This window comes from Haliotis rubra, unplaced genomic scaffold (assembly GCF_003918875.1).
Source record: "Haliotis rubra isolate DU_JTF1 unplaced genomic scaffold, ASM391887v1 Scf164, whole genome shotgun sequence".
In the NCBI taxonomy this organism is placed as follows: Eukaryota; Metazoa; Mollusca; class Gastropoda; order Lepetellida; family Haliotidae; genus Haliotis; species Haliotis rubra.
The window spans coordinates 142,820-164,677 of NW_025765603.1; the positions used below are offsets into that span (position 1 = coordinate 142,820).

General features: G+C 41.8%; 1 protein-coding gene across 1 annotated transcript; it reads right to left on the minus strand.

Annotated features, from left to right (window-relative positions):
- Positions 1-755: 755 nt before the first annotated feature.
- Positions 756-2,999, minus strand: LOC124271842 (2-phosphoxylose phosphatase 1-like). The gene is made up of 2 exons (XM_046706993.1): positions 2,984-2,999; positions 756-2,443 (listed from the first exon to the last, which is right to left on the minus strand). Exons 1-2 carry the CDS (start codon positions 2,997-2,999, stop codon positions 1,920-1,922), a joined length of 540 nt encoding a protein of 179 aa, XP_046562949.1. The 3' UTR covers positions 756-1,919.
- Positions 3,000-21,858: the final 18,859 nt, after the last annotated feature.

Below are 21,858 nucleotides of genomic sequence, written 5' to 3' on the forward strand. Positions count from 1 at the left end.
ATCATCATAAGATTCTTCTACCAATATGATCTTAGTATCATTTTAAAATGCGATATTATGTCTAAATATTGTACCAACGATGTTCGCACCTGCGTACAGAGTCAATGGTATATGGCTTTTGCATAAAGAATGAACGATGAAACGGGTATCCTGGAAACATACAGTGAACCACGTTTATAACGAACACGCGTATGACGAACTAACGGATGTAACGAACTGCATTTTTTGCCCCAGCCATTTATACTTGATATTACAACCTGAATTTAAGGGTCCATTTTTGTTCGTGGTAGTTTACTGTATAAAGGATTGCGCTGAGCGCCAAACTGTAACATTTTCCCGAAAACATGCTTTTGAGATATTACATTTTACTTTTGAAATAACTCCACACTCACGAAAAGCCAAAGCGCAAAAACAATTGTCGTAAGAGGTGACTACGGGATGGGGTGGTCAGGCTCGCTAACTTGGTTGACACATGTCGTATCCCAATTGTGTAGATCGATGTTCATGCTATTGATCACTGGATTGTCTGGTCCAGACTCGATTATTTACAGACCGCTGCCATATAGCTGGAATATTGCTGAGTGCGGCATAAAACTAAACTCACTCACTCACTTGCAAAAACAACCATCTTCAGCTGTGCTGACAAGAAATTGGACAAGCAGTCCGTGAGGTGAGCAGAGGTGAGCAACTAGCATGTTAGAACTACTATTGTTTAGAACAATAGCGTGAGATCTCTAGACATATCTATGCCGCTGAAGGAATGTGACGTTGTATTCTAAGTCGCCCGACGTTGTCACAGATACCCATCGTATACCAGGATATATCTTGATAACGTTCTTGCAAAACGATGTGCAAATCTGTATTCTACCTACATATGCGTATTTTATAAGCGTAAGAGGGTAACGTGCAGAGTTGTGTCCCTTGGGCACTCATGAAAACTACGATTGTGGGTTCAAATCCCAGTGATTCTAGGTTAGTCACCAGCACATTTTGTTTGTTTCTCCCCTATTAAGCTTGGGAGCACTGTTAAAAGTGGCGTTAACCCAATTCACTCATTCGGTTAATTTAATAATAAGTTTACAGCGATGCACATGTCTATCCTTCTATTTCAAGCTTGTGTTTACCATTCACCTGTCATGTATCCCATCCTCGGCATGCTAGGGGCGTTTACGTCATCATTGTGTAATATATTGAAATGAACGTCCATGAAATACTGTTTACAGGTCGGGGTATGTGCTCAGATTATGATGGGCTGTAGCATAGATTAATATAATCACTTTCATCAAAATGTCTTAAATTGTCTCGCAGTACAAAGTCGGCGAACCGTTTCAAAGGCCACATACCATCATGGATATGCCCATGACAAAAGGCAACCTCACGAGTGACGTCTTTACCACCATGAAGCACCCGGATGTAATGTTAAGATGTATCCTTCCGAGAATATAGTTCCAGCACCAATCTGGATGCGTAACGCGGCCATGTTCCTCCGCCAGAGCCAAAAACAACAGTTAGTGGTACCAAGGTCGCGTCATGACCAGATAAGAGATGAAATTTGGTATTGGTGACACCGTTTGCAGCATCTTGCATTTGTTCCACCATTTCAGTTAGAAGCGGATGTAAAGCTAAACTTGCATATTTCTGATACCTTTCATCTGTAATGAGATACTTGGTATAATTTGTGACATGTCCCCAAAGTTCCGATACCATTCTTGGTTTAATGCACTGACCATGTTTGTTACAAGGCAAAGGGAGGGAGTTACATGTGTGGGAGAGAAATACATCCATCATTGCCCACATCCTGGGAAGGCGGCTCACTGGCATGTCATACATATTCGCCACGGCGTTCACTAAAGTGTCATATCCTGTACTGTTCCTCACAGCGGAGGTAGCCAGCGCGTCCGCTTGCTTCTTAAGACTCCTCAGCACTGGACACGAGCTGCGAGTGTTTGTTCGGGACAGAAGAACAGATTTGAAACTCGTTTCATATGCATATCTGTCAGATTGAATCGTGGTAGAAAGGCGTAAAGGAACGCAATGGCGCTCTGGTATGTTCGAGAATATTCCGTGCTACGAGGTAACACTTGCTCTGCACGAAAGCTGTGTCCGAAAAGGCGCCATTTGTGTACGTAACGTTCATGCATCAAGTACCCAAGATTCAGCATTTGTTTCGCGCCGACCGCACTGAGTTGTGAGGCGTCACAAACCTTCCGGCCAGGGTAGAGGGCCCAGCTCATGAAGCCACGGTCCTCCCGTTGATGACCCTCCCAGCCCCGCATCGTTGTGACGTAGGCGGCGAGTCGGGCGTCTTTCACCACCTCCTTGGGGTCAAACTGACAGCTGAGACGGGGGCTAGTATGACGGTTGAAGGTGTACATTGGAGATCGGTCGCCGTGTCGAGTGATTACATGGACAGAAACAAGGTTATATCCGTGTGGAGCTATTCCTGCAAAAATAGATTTTGATATAATAATTATACAATTCAGTGGTATTTACGCTTTACCACGTGTGATTAGGCGTTCCTTTCAGGATCTGGAGAAATGTTATAAGGCGACTTGATATAGGGTTTAAGGTTGTGTGATAAAGTATTGCATTAATAAGAGGCACGCGCCCATCTGTTTCTATGGCTAATTCTGTCTTTTCATTGCTAGTCTCCGTCGCAGTTAAACATGGACAAGGACAGTACTGTGTACTGGTCCTTGTTGTATCCCATAATGCCGAGCGTCAGGCAGGGAAGTAAGTTCTTTCAACGTCTTTTGATGTCTCAGCCGGGGATCAAGCACCGACCTTCCGCTTTTAGTGCATGGACTTTATCTACCGTACCCCAGGTGGTCATAAGTTATATTTGATAGCACAGAGCGATGATACGTTGAGGAATCGAGTCGGTCATTCTGCTTAACGAACTCTTTATGTTTAACACTCTCATACCCGTGAAGCTACGGGTGACTAACGGGATCGAGTATCGCTGACCTGGTATCCCAATTACTGAGATCGATGTTCATGATGTTCGTCACTGGATTGTCTGGTCCAGAGTTGACTATTTACAGACCGCCGCCATATAGCTCGAATATTGGTGAGAGCGGCTTTAAACAACAAACAAACAAACAGACAAACACACAAACCCGATGCTTCATGGATGCAGCCGAGTAAAGTGTATGCATTATTTAACTCTGGATTTGACTGAACCAGTTATCATGTATCTGAACTTTATGTAAAAACGACAAACTTGCCTTCCTGTGATGCCGCCAAGATACCGTCACGGTTACAGTAGTCCGATATAGGGGGCGCCTCTGACCTGACAATAGAGATCTTGTCGACCATTTGCGGGACAACGAGGTCTTTTTGTTTTGATTTTACATGTTTGACTTCTTGAACGATACCCACATGTACAGGCATTGCTGTGGCACCCAATTTATCATTATGGTCCGCCAAATGATACGGTGGGTTAACTCGGAGTTCCTGCAGCTTCATGATGGTCTTAGAACCGATATTGATAGGCTCTCTCATATCCGCCTCCTCGGCCAGAAACGAGTCTGAAAAGATTTACAGTAAATATATCAGTTTCCAATTGAGGATTTCTGGATGATTCAGTGAAGGTTTTGCCACATTCATTAACCTTCGACTGACAACTGAACTGGGTCCCGATCCACAAAGCCTTCGTAACGTTAAGACATGTCGTAACTCTATAGTTTACCATAGGTTTACGAATGTCAAAGCTCTACGAACGTTTTGTGGATCGGCACCCAGGATCTTCTCATGGTAAGATAAAGCTCTGGGCCCCGATCCACGAAGCGTTCGCAGCACTACGGCATTCGTAAACCTATGACAAACTATATAGTTACGAAGGGTCGTAACGTTACGAACTCTTTGTGGATCGGGGTCCAGATTAACATTTGCAAACATAGTTAAAATTGTAGAGCAGTTCCGTTTTTCCCTGATATGGAAATAGTTTTTTATGATACGGATATCCCATGGTCTTCGAAATATGGGTGTATTGAAAGGCTGAAGTGAGGTGTAATTCTTAGTGTAAAAGTGTTGTGACGTCAGAATGTAACCATTATATTATTGATGCTAGATTGGTAGAAGTGTTTAAGCTAAACTTATATCAACGATTATTGTACACATATAGCTTGAATGTTCAGATAAAACGTTAAAGTTAATATTCCGATGATAATAGTTTGATTTATGGAATAACCCACAAGTTACGGGTCCATGTTGTAGGTCCCGAACCTTCACCTGTAGGTTTGTTCACACTCGCCCCCAGGTAGTATTCTAAGACAAATACGGGTTTCCGATCTAAAACGTTTTTAAGCTGTTGTTGGAATTACGTCATTTAAAATGATCATGGACAATGAATTACAACATTTTTCATTTGCGACAATGTGTTGAAATGACATTGAACGCATGTCCGGAAGTAGTAAATCAATAAGAAGCAATTGAGAAAATGTAAATCAAAGTAAGCAAAGTAAAGTAACATGTAAAACAGTTAAAGCAATTATAACAGCACCCTTTTGGAAAATGGCAAAATACCCAATTGAGTTTGAGTGAGGTGAGTACAATATATTTCGTTACTCAAAGGACAATTAGGATACCCATTTGAGATGAAGACAAGCAAGTACATAACTCAATGATCCAAAAAGTTATTTCTGTGTGTGTGTGTGTGTGTGTGTGTGTGTGTGTGTGTGTGTGTGTGTGTTTAAAGAAAATGTCATTTTAGTCAATAGATTCAAAGAGACTATTTTGATGCACTTGTGATATTTGAAGCAGCACCTGATATTTCCCCGCCGACGACCACGACAACATAATGCCCTAGTCTACACCATAGGACGAAGCATGTCGACGTAACCCTGTCGGGCAATCACAATTTGATTTGAGAATATCAATGATTAACTTAACACTTAACTTGGTTACATCTGTTTTGTATGGTGTCTTCGATTAGCTCAATAGAGCAAAAATACATTTTCGACCTCGGCACAACACGTTATAAAACATCCACGTGGGAATGGTAAATATTTTATACATGACGTCAATTTCAAGTGTAATAACCTTCTGAGGTCACAGGAGATCATAGATACACACCATTAATCAGCCACTAATTAAGGGCAACTCTATATTTAGAATGCATTCCGTGACCTCTGAATGTGTTTCTCACTCTACATCAATTTAATCCTAATGCTTGGAAACAGAAATATGGGCACTGACTTTAACGACGGATTTGGCGTTACGAACTGCAGAGTTGGTAGTTTAAAATTGAATGAGATGACTGAAACTTTGACATTTTGGTATTAGCAAGAGTTAGTACAAATAGGTCTAGATGTTCGTGGCCTGATGCAGTAGAATGGAAGACGAGATAGCATCTTTGGATAAGGAATAATCTTACTCACGCCACTGTGTTATTTGACGTGACGGGCGGCGTAGCTGCGTTGATTACACGTTTCGGGACCCCGACCCGCAATCAGATGGAGGTCATCAGTAGTGCATATGGGCGAATGCACTATGACGATAGTCCCTTTAAAGTCAAATGTTGAGAATATATCATTTCCAAATATGGTTTACCCTATGATATTGATTGATTTATAATGTCCGACATCTTATCCACACCAGTGTCTATGCTATAGTACTTCTCACCAACGTCAGCTTATGACGTTCATAAACATGGATAAATGTGAAACCATTTGGGAAAGAAAACGAAACGTTTCTTCGTAAAACTTAATAATTTCTTATTGGAGTAGGGTATTATTCTTTGAGTGAAAACTCACTCGATCAAGGTGTCCATAAAAATAAATAGCATAAGGATACGAACAAAATCCAAATTATCACTTCTAGAGTATTGATTATATATTTTGTATTAGTGAAAGTGCTTCAGTGGACTTTTTGTCCTGAGACATAGTCCAGTTATATGATGGTAGGTCTGTAATAATAAAACTAGATCCGATGACTGATATAATGAACGCTGATCCATTCCATCAGAGTGCAAGCGGAACCTGTTCAGCATATGCATTAAGTTACCAGTACACATGTAGAATGCCGAGCTACTCTTCTAACCCATAACACACATGAGTCTAAACAGGAGAATATATGGTCAAGTAAATAACCACATTAAACTTTACTGTGGTACAGCAAGCTTCTGAAACGTTTTGATATATGTATTTTGATGATGAAATCAAAAGGCTATTGCTAACAGATGATAAAGATTATTTGTAAAAGAAACCAAAAAGTTAATTGTGGTCTAGTGAAATTAATATTTGGTCATGTGGATTTTGAAGTTTACTGGAGTTTAGAAAACAATTCAACCCCTGGAAACACTTATAAAACAAACATTTATGTGTGGACGTAGTTATCTCGTTTGTTGGTAGCATTTTGGCGTCAGTTAATATAGTATAGAAGTTCAATGACAGCCACTTATGTGTTTAACATTTTAACCTGACTTTACCTTTTCAGAATGGAGCATCATTTAGCGACAATCACTTATGGGTTTAAAGAAAGATTTCTAAAATTTGCAGCATGTAGGGAATAAATTGGTGACTATACTATGCTGTCATTATCTACATTAACCTTTGCAGTGATACAGTTGAGCACAATACTCACATGCAAACAAGAGTGTTGTAATCCACAGTAGGAGACCAACAAACACAAGGCGACGTCGCAGATAAAACACACACAGCATGATCATATTACACAGGTGTGTATCCCCCGTATTGTCCAGAGGTGCGAGTCAATACAATATTGATACAGGTATAGGCTTTCTGAAGGGTGAGCTTTGTTGGAATCTGGGTGTCTTCACTTTGAGTATCCGCTTACGATCATTCAAATGTTCACGACTTCTGTGTTGGGACAAAACTACAACATATTTGATGGCGTACTGGCACCGTGAGGTATCGGTGATCTGTGCTTATCTCACCACAGAAATGTTAGACTGTTCTTTCCTCAGACAAAAGAAAACAACCTTTTTCTCCTTTTCAAATTGTACACACTTGTCGTGCAACAAGTGTTAAAAGCGAGTGCTTATTGATGGTTCATCTTTCTCGATTTAGATCGTTCGTTGTTGTTCTTTTGGAACTGGATATGATATGACTGTTGACGTAATCAGACACACAGTTCTTATGTGGAATATATTTATAACCAAGCGTTTCTTCGTCCGTGAAGCATCCGCGTGATAAAGATAGAACGTAAATATTTACAGTTCCCGATTGAAGTTCTTTAAGCACTGTCAAATGTCGTTGATGGACCTGAAGCCGAGATTGTATTTCCAGTCATGCCTGCACCACGGGTAGAAACCTTCTACCTTGCCTACAAATATGATTACGTGTATAAGCCAGATATCCATAATTAATTGTTTTCTTCAGTAACTGGCCTCAACGACATGGATGCCCACTGTCGGCGAAGATGATGTCGCCGCCTTTGGCTGGTATCATTCTAATTAAACTCATGATAAGACGATTACCTCCCCTGGCATTCACCGTGACGTCGTAGAGTCGTGCACGGTGTTGAAGACGTCGCGAAGCAGCGGGGTTTCCATGCGAGTATGGCACAAGGATATTGTTTCTGTCCCTGCATATTTATGACCCTGCTTACTCTGTGATCATAACGGCACGATAATGCTCAGTAAGGGGGACAGGCTGCTGATAAGGGTCGCCCTTGATCAGCACATGGCGATACTGATCTGGTCCTCTGGTTGCAGTTGCGTGAACTGTCCACATAAAATATTCATAATCTAGGGTACTGTCAGTATAAACCAAATTAGATACACCTTAAAGGTAAGAATACCGAGTCCGCATAGGTAATCACTCTCCGGGGTGTGCGTCTTGCAAGGTTGTGTCAGCTTCTAGAGGTCGACAGAGGCTCATTAGGACCAAATGCGTAAGTGTATAAGTAGGTCGATTATAACGAGCTTGCGACACGAGTGGTCATTCTGCCTAGGGTGTAAAACTTTGTGATCACTGTCTCGGAGTCATGATGTCTCGATCATAATCATACAGTTTCATAATCATATTCTCTCTCATGATTCCTCTCGATATGAGCATGCAAAGGGTTCAGCAAGATGATCCATCGGTGACATTTGGCATTATAGTTGGTGGACGTTCATTTTGTCACGGATTACTGAAGTTATAAAAGGCAGGAAGATCCATGTTAAACCTTGCTTTCAGCAAATAATGATTCTCGAATGAGGCGACCATCGGGTGGCCAGACACCTTATTTGATCGATGCATGTCATAGCGTGCCAGTTTCGTAGACACTTGCTCAGGTTATCAATCATTGGATTGTTTGGACGTACAGACCGCCTTCATGTAGTTGGAATATTGCTCATTGTGGTGTTTAACAACAACAACAACAAAATTACAATTATCTGGAACCGATTCTGGAATTCTGTTCAAAGTGGTCTTAAATTGGACTCACAACACGAAAGACCTGTGTTCTCAAATGAAACTATTCTTTGAAATAAACGAGTCACCCGTAGCCCATATGACCAACGTTTTAAATGTACTTTAATCATTTCGCCTCCAAATATACATTTGTTACACAGATCATTAAATATAAGCCCATTAGGGATACTATAAAAATATATGATAAATGCATGTAAATATGGCCATCGCTTTCATACATTTATAACATATTAAATAATTGTTTGTGTCAAATGTTTGTTCATTGATATGATACAAGTTTATAGACCCTGGACATCGTTTATGACCAACTTCAAATTAATCCTTCTGTTACGTTCTCCTAAAGGCTCGGTCATGGATAGATGAATAATTACCATACTACTGAAATTAGCATTCATATCAATGGTTGCGTAATATAACTTCATCATATTGTCAGCAATGGCTCTTTGGCGTTCAGCAGCTACGTCAGTGACGTAATGAGGTAATTAGTCACATATGGCAGAGGTTCAACTTTATCACTGGTGTTTCAAGTTTCTCATATATTTGTAAACCCAGACTTCATCAACGCACGCCATTGAAATTATAGCAGGTTTTGACTTAACAAAGTTTTATAGAGAGTAGAGTTATGTAAGTATTTGATTTGTTTATATCCATTGGGGTTCTATTTCAATAATCTAATGACTTTACAGTTGCATCATGAGCCAATATGATTGATCTAACGAAATTATTCATATGCATGTCTACATCAACATATTATCATATATTCAAGCTCCGACACCCAAGACCCCCAGAATATTAAATAGCCAATTTCAAAATATAATTATTGTTGCCAATTTAAACTAAAATCGGGCAATTCGTTTTCTTTGGCTTATTTTGTGTTTGTGTGTGTTCACTTTCTGTTGGAATTGAATAAGTCGCCAGTAAGATGTAAGCTGTACAACCGGTTATGTACTTGGTAAATGTTGTGAGCAAACTGGTATGAGCGTGAATTTAAAGAAAACTAAGATTATTGTGTTTAGAAATGGTGGTCCCTTGCGCTCATATGAAAATTGGTTTTATAATGGTAATGTTATTGACACTGTTTCATTTTACAAGTACCTTGGAATTATGTTCACTCCTAAATTATCCTGGAATAAAGTTACACCTTGTCTTGCATCACAAGCTAATAAGGCAAAATTCTCTGTTAAAAATTTCCAAAGGAAACTTGGCAGCATTAATTTTACAGATTTATTTAGATTTTTGATTGTATGTTATGGTTCTGAAATATGGGGCACATCCTAGTGTAATACTATTGAATCTGTCCATATTAAATTGTGTAAATATGTTTTGAAACTTGGAAAATCCACCTGTAACAATATGGTCTTGGGTGAATGTGGAAGGGTGCCTTTACAGTTTATTTATACAACCAATGCTGTGAAATACTGGTGTAGACTTCTAAACTGTCCTGACTATAGATTACCAAAACAATGTTATTTTATGTTATTATCTTTAGACAGGGTAGGACGAAAAAATATTCTTTTTCAATTTGGTTTTGGATTTGTTGGGACAAGCCAGGAAATTGGTGATCACAAAATATTTATTGAATCATTTAAACAGAGATTACATGATAATTTATTCCAATCTTGGCAATCATCTTTGGATATCAGCCATAGGGGCGGTGGGGTAGCCTAGTGGTTAAAGCTTTGGCTCGTCACGCCGAAGGCCCGGGTTCGATTCCCCCACATGGGCACAATGTGTTAAGCCCATTTCTGGTGTCCCCCGCCGTGATATTGCTGGGATATTGCTAAAAGCGGCGTAAAACTAAACTCAGTCAGTCAGTTCTGTCCATGAAACACTGTTTCTGAAGGATTGTAAGCGTGTGTTCAGTTATAGACACACTTTGACTTCCGTGTACATGTGCACAATGGGATGTTCATATATCAAGTGAGATTTTATTGTGAATAGGTCTAGCGTTCAGAAACAACGCCTGAGTATTGCAAATGAATAGCTCAACAATAGTAATACTCAATACTTATTCTTTACTTACTTTGTTTCCGGTAGTATATTAAACAGCTTTAGTATTAGAGCCATGACGACATCAGGTCCTAGATTTTCGAAGTTCTCTTAGTGCTAAGATAGTCCTGAGTGCCATACATTAACATTAACTTACGACTATCTTAGCGGTAAGAGAGCTTCAAAAATCTAGGCCCTGGAATGTATTTAAATGTTTCATTACACAGATCATCTGAACATGGAGTTTATACTGTAAACTTACCTCAGAGTTTTGTGATCAGGTTATGCAAAGGAGTTCGAGTATCTATTGTTTTCGTGACTAACAACTGCAAATATTCAAGCAAAATCTTTAATGTTTTTTGCTAACCTACACGTATACATACTCTCCACAAAAAGAAACGCATCATGAAAATAGCAATTTCATGTAGCAATGAATTAAAACGTGATTCATTTTACAAAAGGTTTTGCTCTGTTTATGAGTCCTATGGTATTTATGTTTTGAAACATCACAACAAAACGCACCATCCGTAAAATAACCGTATTAAACAGCATGATTTTCAATTTCGGAGTGTAGTGTCACATAAGACACAATTAACATGCAATGCACGTGAAAGTTGGGGATCAGATAGTCTCAATGATGGGTCTAAAAGGTTGATCGCTGTCTGTCGATTATTCACTGTATTTGGAATATTGTTGACGGACGCGAAATGCCACCTTTAAGTGAAGCCAACCGTCATATCGCCATTGGTTTGCTTGAAGCTGGCCAGTCTCAACGTGCAGTTGCCCGACGCATGAATGTTCACCAAAGCACTATTTCACGGCTCTGGGTGAGATATCGCCGGCAGAATGCGGTAGTAGATGCCCCTCGTGGTGGGCGACCTCGAGCGACCACTGCGGCGCAGGATCGCTACATCCGGGTACATTACCTGCGTCATCGAACAGCTACGGCGACCAGTACTGCTCGACAAATACCCGGATTGAGGAGGCCTTCTGCACAGACCGTCAGAAACAGGTTGAGAGAGGCTGGTTTACGTGCCAGAAGACCTTATTTTGGCCCTGTGCTTCGACAACAACATCGTCGACATCGAGTTCAATGGTGCACCAACGTTCAGACCTGGAACCGGAATAACACTAGGTGGTCACGAATGTCCCGGTCCTATGGTCGACGAATTTCGATAACATTCTGAGTGGATTATACTGCTGCCTAGTTTTGCTCGAATGCTCGAGAATTGTGTCAGTATATATAAAGGCTGGTTGTTGTGTTGACACACACACACGGAATAACACGGGATTTATTACCTGACTAGAGTTATACACATATGTCTGCCGTCATCTGCCTACCGAGGCTACCATCGTCAAGTCTGGCTGTCAACATTTCAAGACCGTCTATTCGTCTACTCTCATTGTAAACAACCTTCAATCAGTGTATCTGCTCTCACTGTAAATGTCAAGACTCTGGTGAGTTAATATTTGATCTTTGTGACCCAATATTTTAGATTTGTGACTCAATTGCATTGTACTAGATATCTGTATTGTCATTCATTGTAGCTTGCTCATTGTTTGCTCAATATATTATTGAATATTTTAGACTTGTCTGTGTTCTATATTGCTGGTTCAAAGGGGTCTCTTAAACCTTTTGTCGGCAAATTATTAACCGTAACACATGTTTATGTTGGTACAAATAGGTAAACTAAGTAAAACTAGGTAAAATAGGATAACGATGATCTTAGCTAAGGTCACTATGATCAACTGGTATGCTATAAGATATACATTTTACATGCGGTACAATAATATACCTGACAGTTAATACCATTCAGCTTAAGACATATACCACTTATCTAATATGTTAGAAGATGATAAATGATAAATATCCCTTAACAGAGTGTCCAAATACGAACTTCGTTTGATACATGTGTATCTTGTACAAGTGTATAAATGCATATGCAAAAATAAATAATACTGTTTCAGTTTGTGTCTAGTAAATACTTTAAGGGTTTATTCACCTCGGCCTGTCGGTTAGGTAGCGTTTGGCAAGGAGAGTCAACAGTTTGTCAGGTAAGTCCCGGAGAACGGCAACAAGTTCAGTGAAGCATTTATTCAATTTTTTTCGAACCTGAAAAACAAAACAACAAATTATTTAAAATATTCCAGATTCTCCCATTCTTGTATACTTTAGAAGCTTGTATTCACATTCAATTATATGATTAAGAAGCCTGAATTTACAAATGGATTAACCATTTACTTTAGAAGTTGGCATCTAAATCTAGATCACCTATATGCTGAAGAATCTACAATTTACAACCAAATCAATTGTGTGGTTTTGAGACTTGTGTTTACAATGAGCCAAATGTGTGCTTTAGAAGCCTGTATGTATTTACAGGACTGTATAACGTGAAGACCTCTGATCAAATCATCACATAATAGAACCTTTATCTGGCTCGTTTCGCATGCACATGAGGTTCCCATTCACGTACTGCTCAAACTTTAGGTATTCCTTCTCACTGACTGCTGCCTTCTTTCTCTTCACCTAGAAAGAAATGATTAGGATGTTGAGGTCCAGTAAGACTATGAAGATTCATTATCCAATACATTTTTCCTATCAAATGCGCACATACGTTTGGCACATTTTCTGCATTCTGTTATTTTATTGGTTTCTTGTCTGTCACCAACTGACATGACTGTCAGCGTAAGGTCAACTGAACGACAAAGCTAAGCCTCATGAACATGGTTTTATAGTGCTAGGAGACCATGCCGCAGTGAAGCATACCCCATTGTTTAAATTGTCCTTGTTGTTCTGACTTTGACGTAATTTTGACGGTTACCCGCGACCTTTTTTCCTACACCACGGAGGCAGCACAATCGCCAGCTGCTGAAGGGATGGACTAATTTTGGTAAATCGCCAGCTGCTGAAGGGATGGTGTAAATCCTGCTAGGGTCCATGCAGGTAGCAAAGGTACTGTAAATCCCCATGGTCCCTAGTATGGGGAACTACCTTCAGTTGCTGGTGATCTATAGCCCGGTTTTATATTGTATTGTTGTCTATAGTGATATATTTTTATGATAGCGTACTAGTTTTAAATTTAGAGCTGTGATATTCAAGTAGTTTTACTGTCCTTCGATGACATGTTTATATTTTCTCAATTTATTGTTTTTTTATTGATATGAATTACATTGTTCTCGTGACGATATGGCTGAGATATTGCCAATGTGACGTTAAATCTTAACTCACGCACTCACTCACTCACTATAATCTCCAATATATTGATGATTCCAAGCTTACCAGATACCATGTATAATACAAGCTAAAGTAACCAATCGTCTAAAATATTATAAATGCTGTCTCATTCTTTTTCTTTCTTAAGAAGCAAGGTCACATCATGAAACACATCGATATCAATTATAGTATAATTTAAAGGCTTTTCAATCAGTGCAATTGAATGTATGCGTTGTGAACAAACAGAAATGGTCGTGGTCCATGTTTCCCTAGCTAATACTGTAACAAACCGCTTTTTGTATCCGATTGTTATGATATGAAGGCTACTATGTGAAGGGAGTTACTAAAAGAATGCAGATCGACTGTTACAGGCACTCGTGAAGAGCAATCTCCTCGTGGTGAGTGCTGGGTAACGCTAATAGCTCTTCCCCCATGTGTTGACCCGAGGTAGAATATGTCCAGAGCACCTCATCGGTGGTCGTAAGAGGCGAGCGATTGGGCAACCTGTTTCCCATGGGTTGCGCCCCTGTGTGTCGACGGAGGATAGGATTCTGATGGTTGAGGGCAGTGGTTCCAGGAACAGCGTTCCTTTGCCCAGCACACCACTTTGACCCAAACTTCACCTAAACGGGTGAAAGAGTGTTCCCGATTCTATCAATCGGCTGGTCACGTCATGTACTGTGCATGCGATACTCTTATCTGTGGACATGCAAATGTGACTTGAACAATATCAAACTTATGACATACCTGTGTTATCTATTATGCCTATAGTCATGGGATAAACCCGGTGATATGGACCTCTGAATTTTGAATTTCTCAAGACATATGTCCTAGGTCGAACCAGCCTAGCATTTCGTCTTTCAGATTTCTTAGCTATTCATGTCTATATTTCTGGAGCATATCACCCTTGTAGCCCTGGTGTTGCAGGATGGCTTCCACTGCGTCATCGTCCATGTTGACACTCGATGGCGGGTGGGGAACAGGGTTGATGAAACTCATCACTCAACCATGGCTAACTCCCATTCAAGCTAATAAAGGAAGACATCTTTCTTCTTCTGAGGATGAAGAAGTATCTCAATCAGGTGATTTCTGGCCAAACTGCTGGGTTATTGGAGCTGCGGACGGAAGTCCTTTCAAATTAAACCCATTTGCTGTCTCCAAAGGAATCCAAGGTGTCTGAAGAGATATTAAAAATGTCACTCGGCTCAGAGGTGGTTCACCTTTAGTGGAATGTGTTCGGAGGCAACAGTCTGTAAATCTGCAGGTTCTACGGCAGTTTGATAACACGCAGGTTGTTGTGTTGACTGTCGGGACTGGTCACGTTGTTTGTCTGATATGTCAGAGGAAGACATTGCAGTCGAGTTAAAAGGTCAATGGGTCACTGCTTTGAAAAGCTTTACAAGGAAGGAAACAAGATTCAGGTACTGTGAGAACAAATATTTATCTGTTTACTTTTGGAATGACGACTCTTTGAAAATCAATTAAAGCTGGCTTCTGCAACGTCGGAGTGGAGGTATATGTGCCAAATTCACTCCGTTGTTTTCAGTGTAAAAAAATTGGACATGGTGCAAGTCCTGCCATGGCAAAACGAAAAGTCCCCGTTGTAGGGGGGCTCATGAGAGCTTTGAAGTACAAATTACATGAAGCGAGCAAACTGCAATGGTGAACATATGGCATCATCAAATCTTACCATCTTTCGAAATTGAGTCCAAAATAATGAAATTCAAATGCATAAAAAATATTTCATATTTGATGCAAAGAAATTAGTTCAGTCACATCCCACTACGTCCCTAGCCTTTTCTGCTGCAATTCCTTCTCCTGCTCCAGTATCTGTTCCCAAACCTACGACAGTCTCTGCGTCCTACCACATAGCCATGGGTAATCGAAAAGCAGTAAATACTTGAAGAAATCACAAAACAATCTACAAATAGTAACACTTCTTCAAATTATCAAACTGAAGAAACCAGCAAAGAACCAACAATGAATCTTCACAATTAATCACTAAGGGATATGCTCAGCTAACTACAAAACAATAGCAAAAACATGAGACGAAAGACGAAGGTCCTTTAACATTTGGAAGAATCTTCACCTTTAGCAACTATTGTAGCGGTTCAAAATCAGTTTGAGCCACTTGACATGGAGATCAGTCCTTCACAAACATGCTGTAGAAGTGGCCCTTCTATGCGCTCATAATGTCCAGTGGAGCCCCCATGGGCAGGTCTTCAAACTTAATACATTGGAATTGCAGGGGTATTAGTTAGGGCTGCGCAATTATCGGTATGTACATGAAAACGATACGTATTGCGATACGCTGATCGAAAACCGGTATTTTGACATGCATTCGGAAAACTTCGTAACATTCGAAAATCTTCGGATATTTCCGTTTTTTGAATTGTTCTGTTCCCTGTTTCATTAGCGCCAAATGTTACCTACATTCTTATTTTGTCATGATTAAAAGTTTTTATAAAAGGTTAATCAATCATAGTGATTTTGTTGTGTTTTTGCTTTATAATCAAGCATTATCTCGATTATAAATGTAATTTTTTAAGTAAAATTGATATTTTATACTTATCCTGACTCATGATCTTTGCTTATCTCCTTTTTCCTTCCGAATGGTAGTGGAACACTTTAATCCCTTGAAGTTCCCGAAGCGGACGTACAATACTCACCCACGAGTTACCTCCCTTCCTTTTCCACGCGCAAATGTACCATGTGACGTGCCCAGACTTGTCACTCTCTCCTTATAATTTCGCCCATGCACTTGGATCTGCTGTGAAATCACAAGTCTCTTCCACGGGGAAATAGGTGGTTGGTCAAGCCACTGGATTCAACAGCTGTCCTTAGATACGTCCTGTATCCCCCCCATGGGAACTGCAAACGGCAATTCCGTGGTCCTATTCTTCCAACTTGCGTAGTTACTCGGGGGGACCACTCCTTGTCTTACTTCAATCTCAGACAGGATGAATCAAGTTGATTCGTGTGGTTATAGATAAACTAGTATCTCCTGTACTAGATATCTTATAACAACCCATGGATTATGATAAGGTCTTTATCATAAATGAGTTGCGATCCCTTTATGTGCAGGTAAGGTCCTTACCCGCACAGGATCTTAATCACTCATGCTAGTCTCTCCTAGACTGTGCACATGGACTTTCAAACTAATACTTCCTAGTAAAAGTCATCTTTAACTCAACGTGATAAAGGGTGAGATTTCAACTCAGCGCCTTTGAGGAACCGTTAGTTGCTGTGCTACAACGAGAGGCCCAAATTGGTGAATGCCTGAGACGTCTTCAGTGGCTATGTCTCGGAGGTAGTGGTTGGCAAACACCGTGTCCGACTTCCAGAAGCAGCCCTCCATTATTGTCGGTATAGAGCAATTTCCATGTAGAGCTAGTGTTGACGACAGTGCTCTGACTTCGTGTTGGTTGGAAGCTCTAGGAGGTTCTAGTCCTGCTGCTTTGTAAGCCCTCAATATGACGGCTCTCATCCAGAACGATATGGTCGTTCTTGAGACTTCAGTTGATGTCTCCGTTGATAATGGGATGAATAGGCGCTTGAATTTCCTTCTCCTTGTCTTAGTCCTTTGAAGATATATCTTCAAGGCTCTGACTGGGCACAAGGATAAGTCCTCTATATCTTCTGGGCCGAGGACTGTAGACAGCGCTGGTACAGCACATGTATCTCCGATATGCGAGCTGCAGTGGCTAACGCTATCAGGAACAGCGTCTTCTGTGTTAGCAGCTCGATCGTGATCTGGTCTAGTGGTTCGTAGACATCACTGGTAAGATGACGCAGAATTACATTAAGGTCCCAGGCTGGGGCTCTGAATTTCTTTTGCTGGTCTTCCAACTTGAATGATTTCAGCAGAGCAAGTAATTCTGGTACTTTCGTCAACTTGATGCCTGTTTTCATGGTAATCACTGTACTGATGGCAGCGAGGTAAGTCGATAGAGTTGAACCTTTTAGATGTCTGGTCTGTCTCAGATGACATAGATATTCCGCCACTTGAGGATGCGTAGCTGTTATGGCTGTGAAGCCTTTCCACCTTGCGTAAGTTTCAAACTTCAGCCATTTATCGTCGTATAGGTTGCAAGTCGATCTGCGTAACGCTAGAGTTACTGCCTTGACTGCTCTGGCGGAGTATCCTCTTTTCTTCAAACACATTTTGATACGGTCCACACGTGTAGCTGGAACACTGCTGGGTTTCTGTGGACTTGCTTGGTGTGCGGATGTATCAGTAGGTTCAGCCAGTCTGGAAGCTTGATTACTGGGCTTCCTAGGGTTTCTAGTAGATCTGGGAACCATGCTCTCATTGGCCAGTAAGGCGCGACCAAAGTCAGTTGTAGCGTCTGTGTCTGTTTGATCTTGACCAGTACTTTTGGCAGTAGTATCGGGGGTGGAAAAGCGTAGCCGTTTAATCCTTCCCACGACATGCTCAGTGCATCTGTTGCCCAGGCTTGAGGATCTGGAACTGGTGAGACGAACGTCTGCAGTTGTTTGTTGAACCTCGTGGCGAACAGGTCTATGGAGGGGGAATGTTATTTCCCTTACGATCCGAAACGCTTCTGGATGGAGCATCCATTGTGTAGGCGACGGGTGTAGTGGTCTTGAGAGAGCGTCTGCTAGTACATTCTTGGCTCCGGCTATGTGACACGCTTTTATCCAGATGTCTGCTTTTTTGCGTGATCTGGAACAACAGGAATGTGAGCTGCAATAGGCTTGGTGATCTTGTGGATCCTTGCCGGTTTATAGAGAACGCCACTGTGGAGTTGTCTGTGTGAATCATCGACATCTTGTTGTTCAGCAAGCTCGACCATATTTGTACTGCGTTGATCACTGCTTTCATCTCTAGTAGATTGATGTGGAGCTTTTGTTCTGTATGAGACCACTTTCCCGACGCTACTTGATCGTTGAGATGTGCCCCCCATCCCTGCAACGAGGCATCCGCGTAGAGGTGTGTCTCGAAGACCGGTACTCGGTCCGCTTCTTTTCATAGCATACACGACCGATGTTGCAGACGTAATTGACAAACATGGCATTTCCCATCATTCGTTTGCAGATGACACTCAACTTCAGAAAAACTCAACTCCCAAGGACTTTCACACTGGTCTTCATAAAATAACAGACTGTACTAAAGATGTTAAGTCATGGATGACAAACAACTTGCTAAAGTTAAATGATGACAAAACTGAGGTGATGGTTATTGGATCCAGGCAAATGCAAAAACAAATTACCACCAAAACTGTTCTGGTAGCAGATGCAGAGATACAAGCTGTCGACTCTGTTAAAGACCTTGGAGTTACACTTGACTCACACCTGGCGATGGACACTCATGTAAATCAACTCTGCAGAATATGCTTCTTTCATCTACTTGAGCCATTGGCAGAATATCGCCATCTCATCAGTCGTGATGCAGCACACGGTCTGGTCCAGGGACTTGTTATATCAAGAATTGATTACTGCAATAGCCTCCTTTTTGGTATTTCTCAGAAGCTGCTATCAAAATTGCAAAATGTCCAAAATACAGCCTCCCGAATCATAAGCAGAACTTCAAAGCGCTCACACATAACACCTGTCATGAAAACCTCCACTGGCTGCCTGTTAAATCAAGAATTGACTTTAAAATATTGTGTTTTGTCTACAAATGCCTCAATGGCATAGGCCCAGAATACCTGAAGGAACTCCTTACCCCATTACACTCCAGAAAGACAGCTCCGTTCTCAGAATCTGAACCTACTCTCTGTGCCTCGGTTCAAACTGCAAACTTTTGGAAGGAAATCCTTTGTCTGCTCTGCCCCTCTACTCTGGAACTCTCTCCCTATCACCATTAAATCAGCAGTTGACTTTTATTCCTTCAAACGACTTCTCAAGACTCATCTGTTTTCACTGCATTATGACTAGCAACTAGTCCCTTATTGTATATATGTATTATTATCCACTCACTTTGTTAGCGCTTTGAGCATGGGCCTTGTGCATGGAAAAGTCGCATTATAAGTTCACATTTATTATTATTATTATTATATTATGCTTCCCATGTAATCTGCTGGACGGACGAGTTGTTTCAGTTGAGGTAGGTGGATCATGCTGAACCTGTCTGGCTTTCAGTAGATAGTCTCTGTTGAATTTGCGCATGTTGTAAATCAGTCTGAACTTCTCTGTGGAGTTCTTCTTTGGTACTAGAAAAATTGGGGAGTAGAAGCCTGGGGTGAGATGATTCTGGTCTATTATCTCTACTGCACCTTTCGAGAGAAGTGCGTTGATGGGTTCTTGTAATCTGTCTGCCTGCTCCTCTCCGTACCTGAGAGGCGTAGTCGTCTCCTAGAATCCCCCGATTTTTCCAGTACCCTTGTAGACGTCCACCCACTGTCGATAGTTTTACAGGAACGTCCAGGGGTGGAAGACTCCAGTCGTTCCGAACTGTGGCTTCAGCGTCTGGTACTCTGGAAGCTCTGGGGCCGCAGCCTCTTCCTGAGTTTCCTCTGTAGTTGCCCGAAGGGCGACGAAAAGAGTCCTTCCCGCCTCTGGAGCTGGAGTACTTTCTGTCTTTAGCTCTCTGTATCCCAGCGTACTTAGACTTGTTGTTGTATCTCTGGGAAGTATGGCAGATGACGCTGGCCAAGGTGTCTATGGTCTTGATCATCATGACCTCTCTGGAGTCTTGTGTAGCTTGTTTAGCCGCATTATCCAATAGACCTCCAAAGATGGTAGGCGCCTCCCACGGAGCTCGTAGTAGAGGCTGCGTAAATCTGTCATTCCAGGAGCAGGACGCCAGTATACCCTGTCTGCGTATTAAGGTGATTGCCACCGAAATTGATGTGAGGTGGTCCGATAGGAAGAACTGATCCTTCTTTTGTGTGACGAGGGCCGAGTAGATCATTTTATCCTCTTCCGTGGTGGAATTTTGGAATTTCTGTATCAACGCTTCGTTGATGGCCCTAGATCTTGCTAGTCTGAAGAAAGATCTTCTAGAAGCTGTATCTACTTGTGATAACTTCTTATCATCCACCTTATACACCTTAGTCCTGGCATCGTTTACCAACTTGATGTTGTCGTTCCACTCCGGCGCCTTCACAAATGGTTCCATGTGATGTAGGGGGAATCTCTTCTTATTAAAAGATGGTAGTTGCTGCGTCTGGAACTTCGAGGCCTTCGCGAAGGCTGTGCGAAGATTGTCCGGTACGCTGGATATAGGCTCGATCGGTGGGATTGTGACGGAGTCGAAGTCATCATCCTTCATCATGTAGGTGTAACTTTCGTTCCTATCTTTAGATGGAGACTCCAGGTTCAATCCGCTGGCAATCCAAGCCATTACTTCAGAGTCCTAGAAGACGGGGTCCGTAGTGTCTTGTTCAGAGAGCTGTGTCTTGTTGACGTATCTCTGTGTGAGCCTGTATCCCTTCGCAAACCCAAGATGAAGGTTCGCGAACCTGCAGCTAAAGATTCCTCCTGTGCGAACGTCTGTCATAGGAACGTTCCCTTCGCGAACGTCTCTCTCTGGAACCTCTTCGCAAACCTCCTTGTGGTGAGCTGTGCCTTCGCGAACGACTGCGTGGTGATCTGGATCTGGATCGGCTAGGCATCGGGGCAGGCTTCTTAGAGGTTCGCGAACCTTAAGGGTTCGCGAACGTGGACTGCGTCTCATCTGGGCTGTCTCGTAGTATGACGGAGTCATCTGGTTGTGGAGCCCTTCGCGGAGGAGTACGTTCGCCAACGTCAACTGCCGGTGTAGCTCTGATGGGTGTAGATTCGCGCAGGCCAGTGGGTTTGCGCAAGGTATCAGAAGACTGTTGGTTCTTCCTTGATTCTTGCTGGAATCTCTACTCCATCATAGCCATCATCTTGTTGGTGAACTGCGTCATGAACTCCCCCGGGTCGAAGTTCTGCATTAGTTGTGTCGGCTGCGATGCTGTTTTCCTTGCCTCAACTTCTGTCCTCGAAGTAAGAGGTCTTATGTCGAACAGCTGGCCTGCTGTGACATTCATAGGTGATGATCTAGTAGTAGTTGACATCGACTGCATCATAGAAGTCATCGATACCTCGGGTAGAAGTATAGGGGGGTCGTCAAACACGTCTTTCTCATGCGGCGGTACGATCTCATCGTTGAAAGATTTCTGCTTAACAGCGGAAGCACGTGTAGTTTTGCCCTCAGATCTAGTACTCGTAGATCTTTTCTGCGTACTAGAAGAGGACGTCGTCTTCTTCTTAGACTGGGACGGCATAGGTTGCGAGGATGACGACCTTTTCTTAGCCCCCTTTGCCGCAGACTGGTTCTGT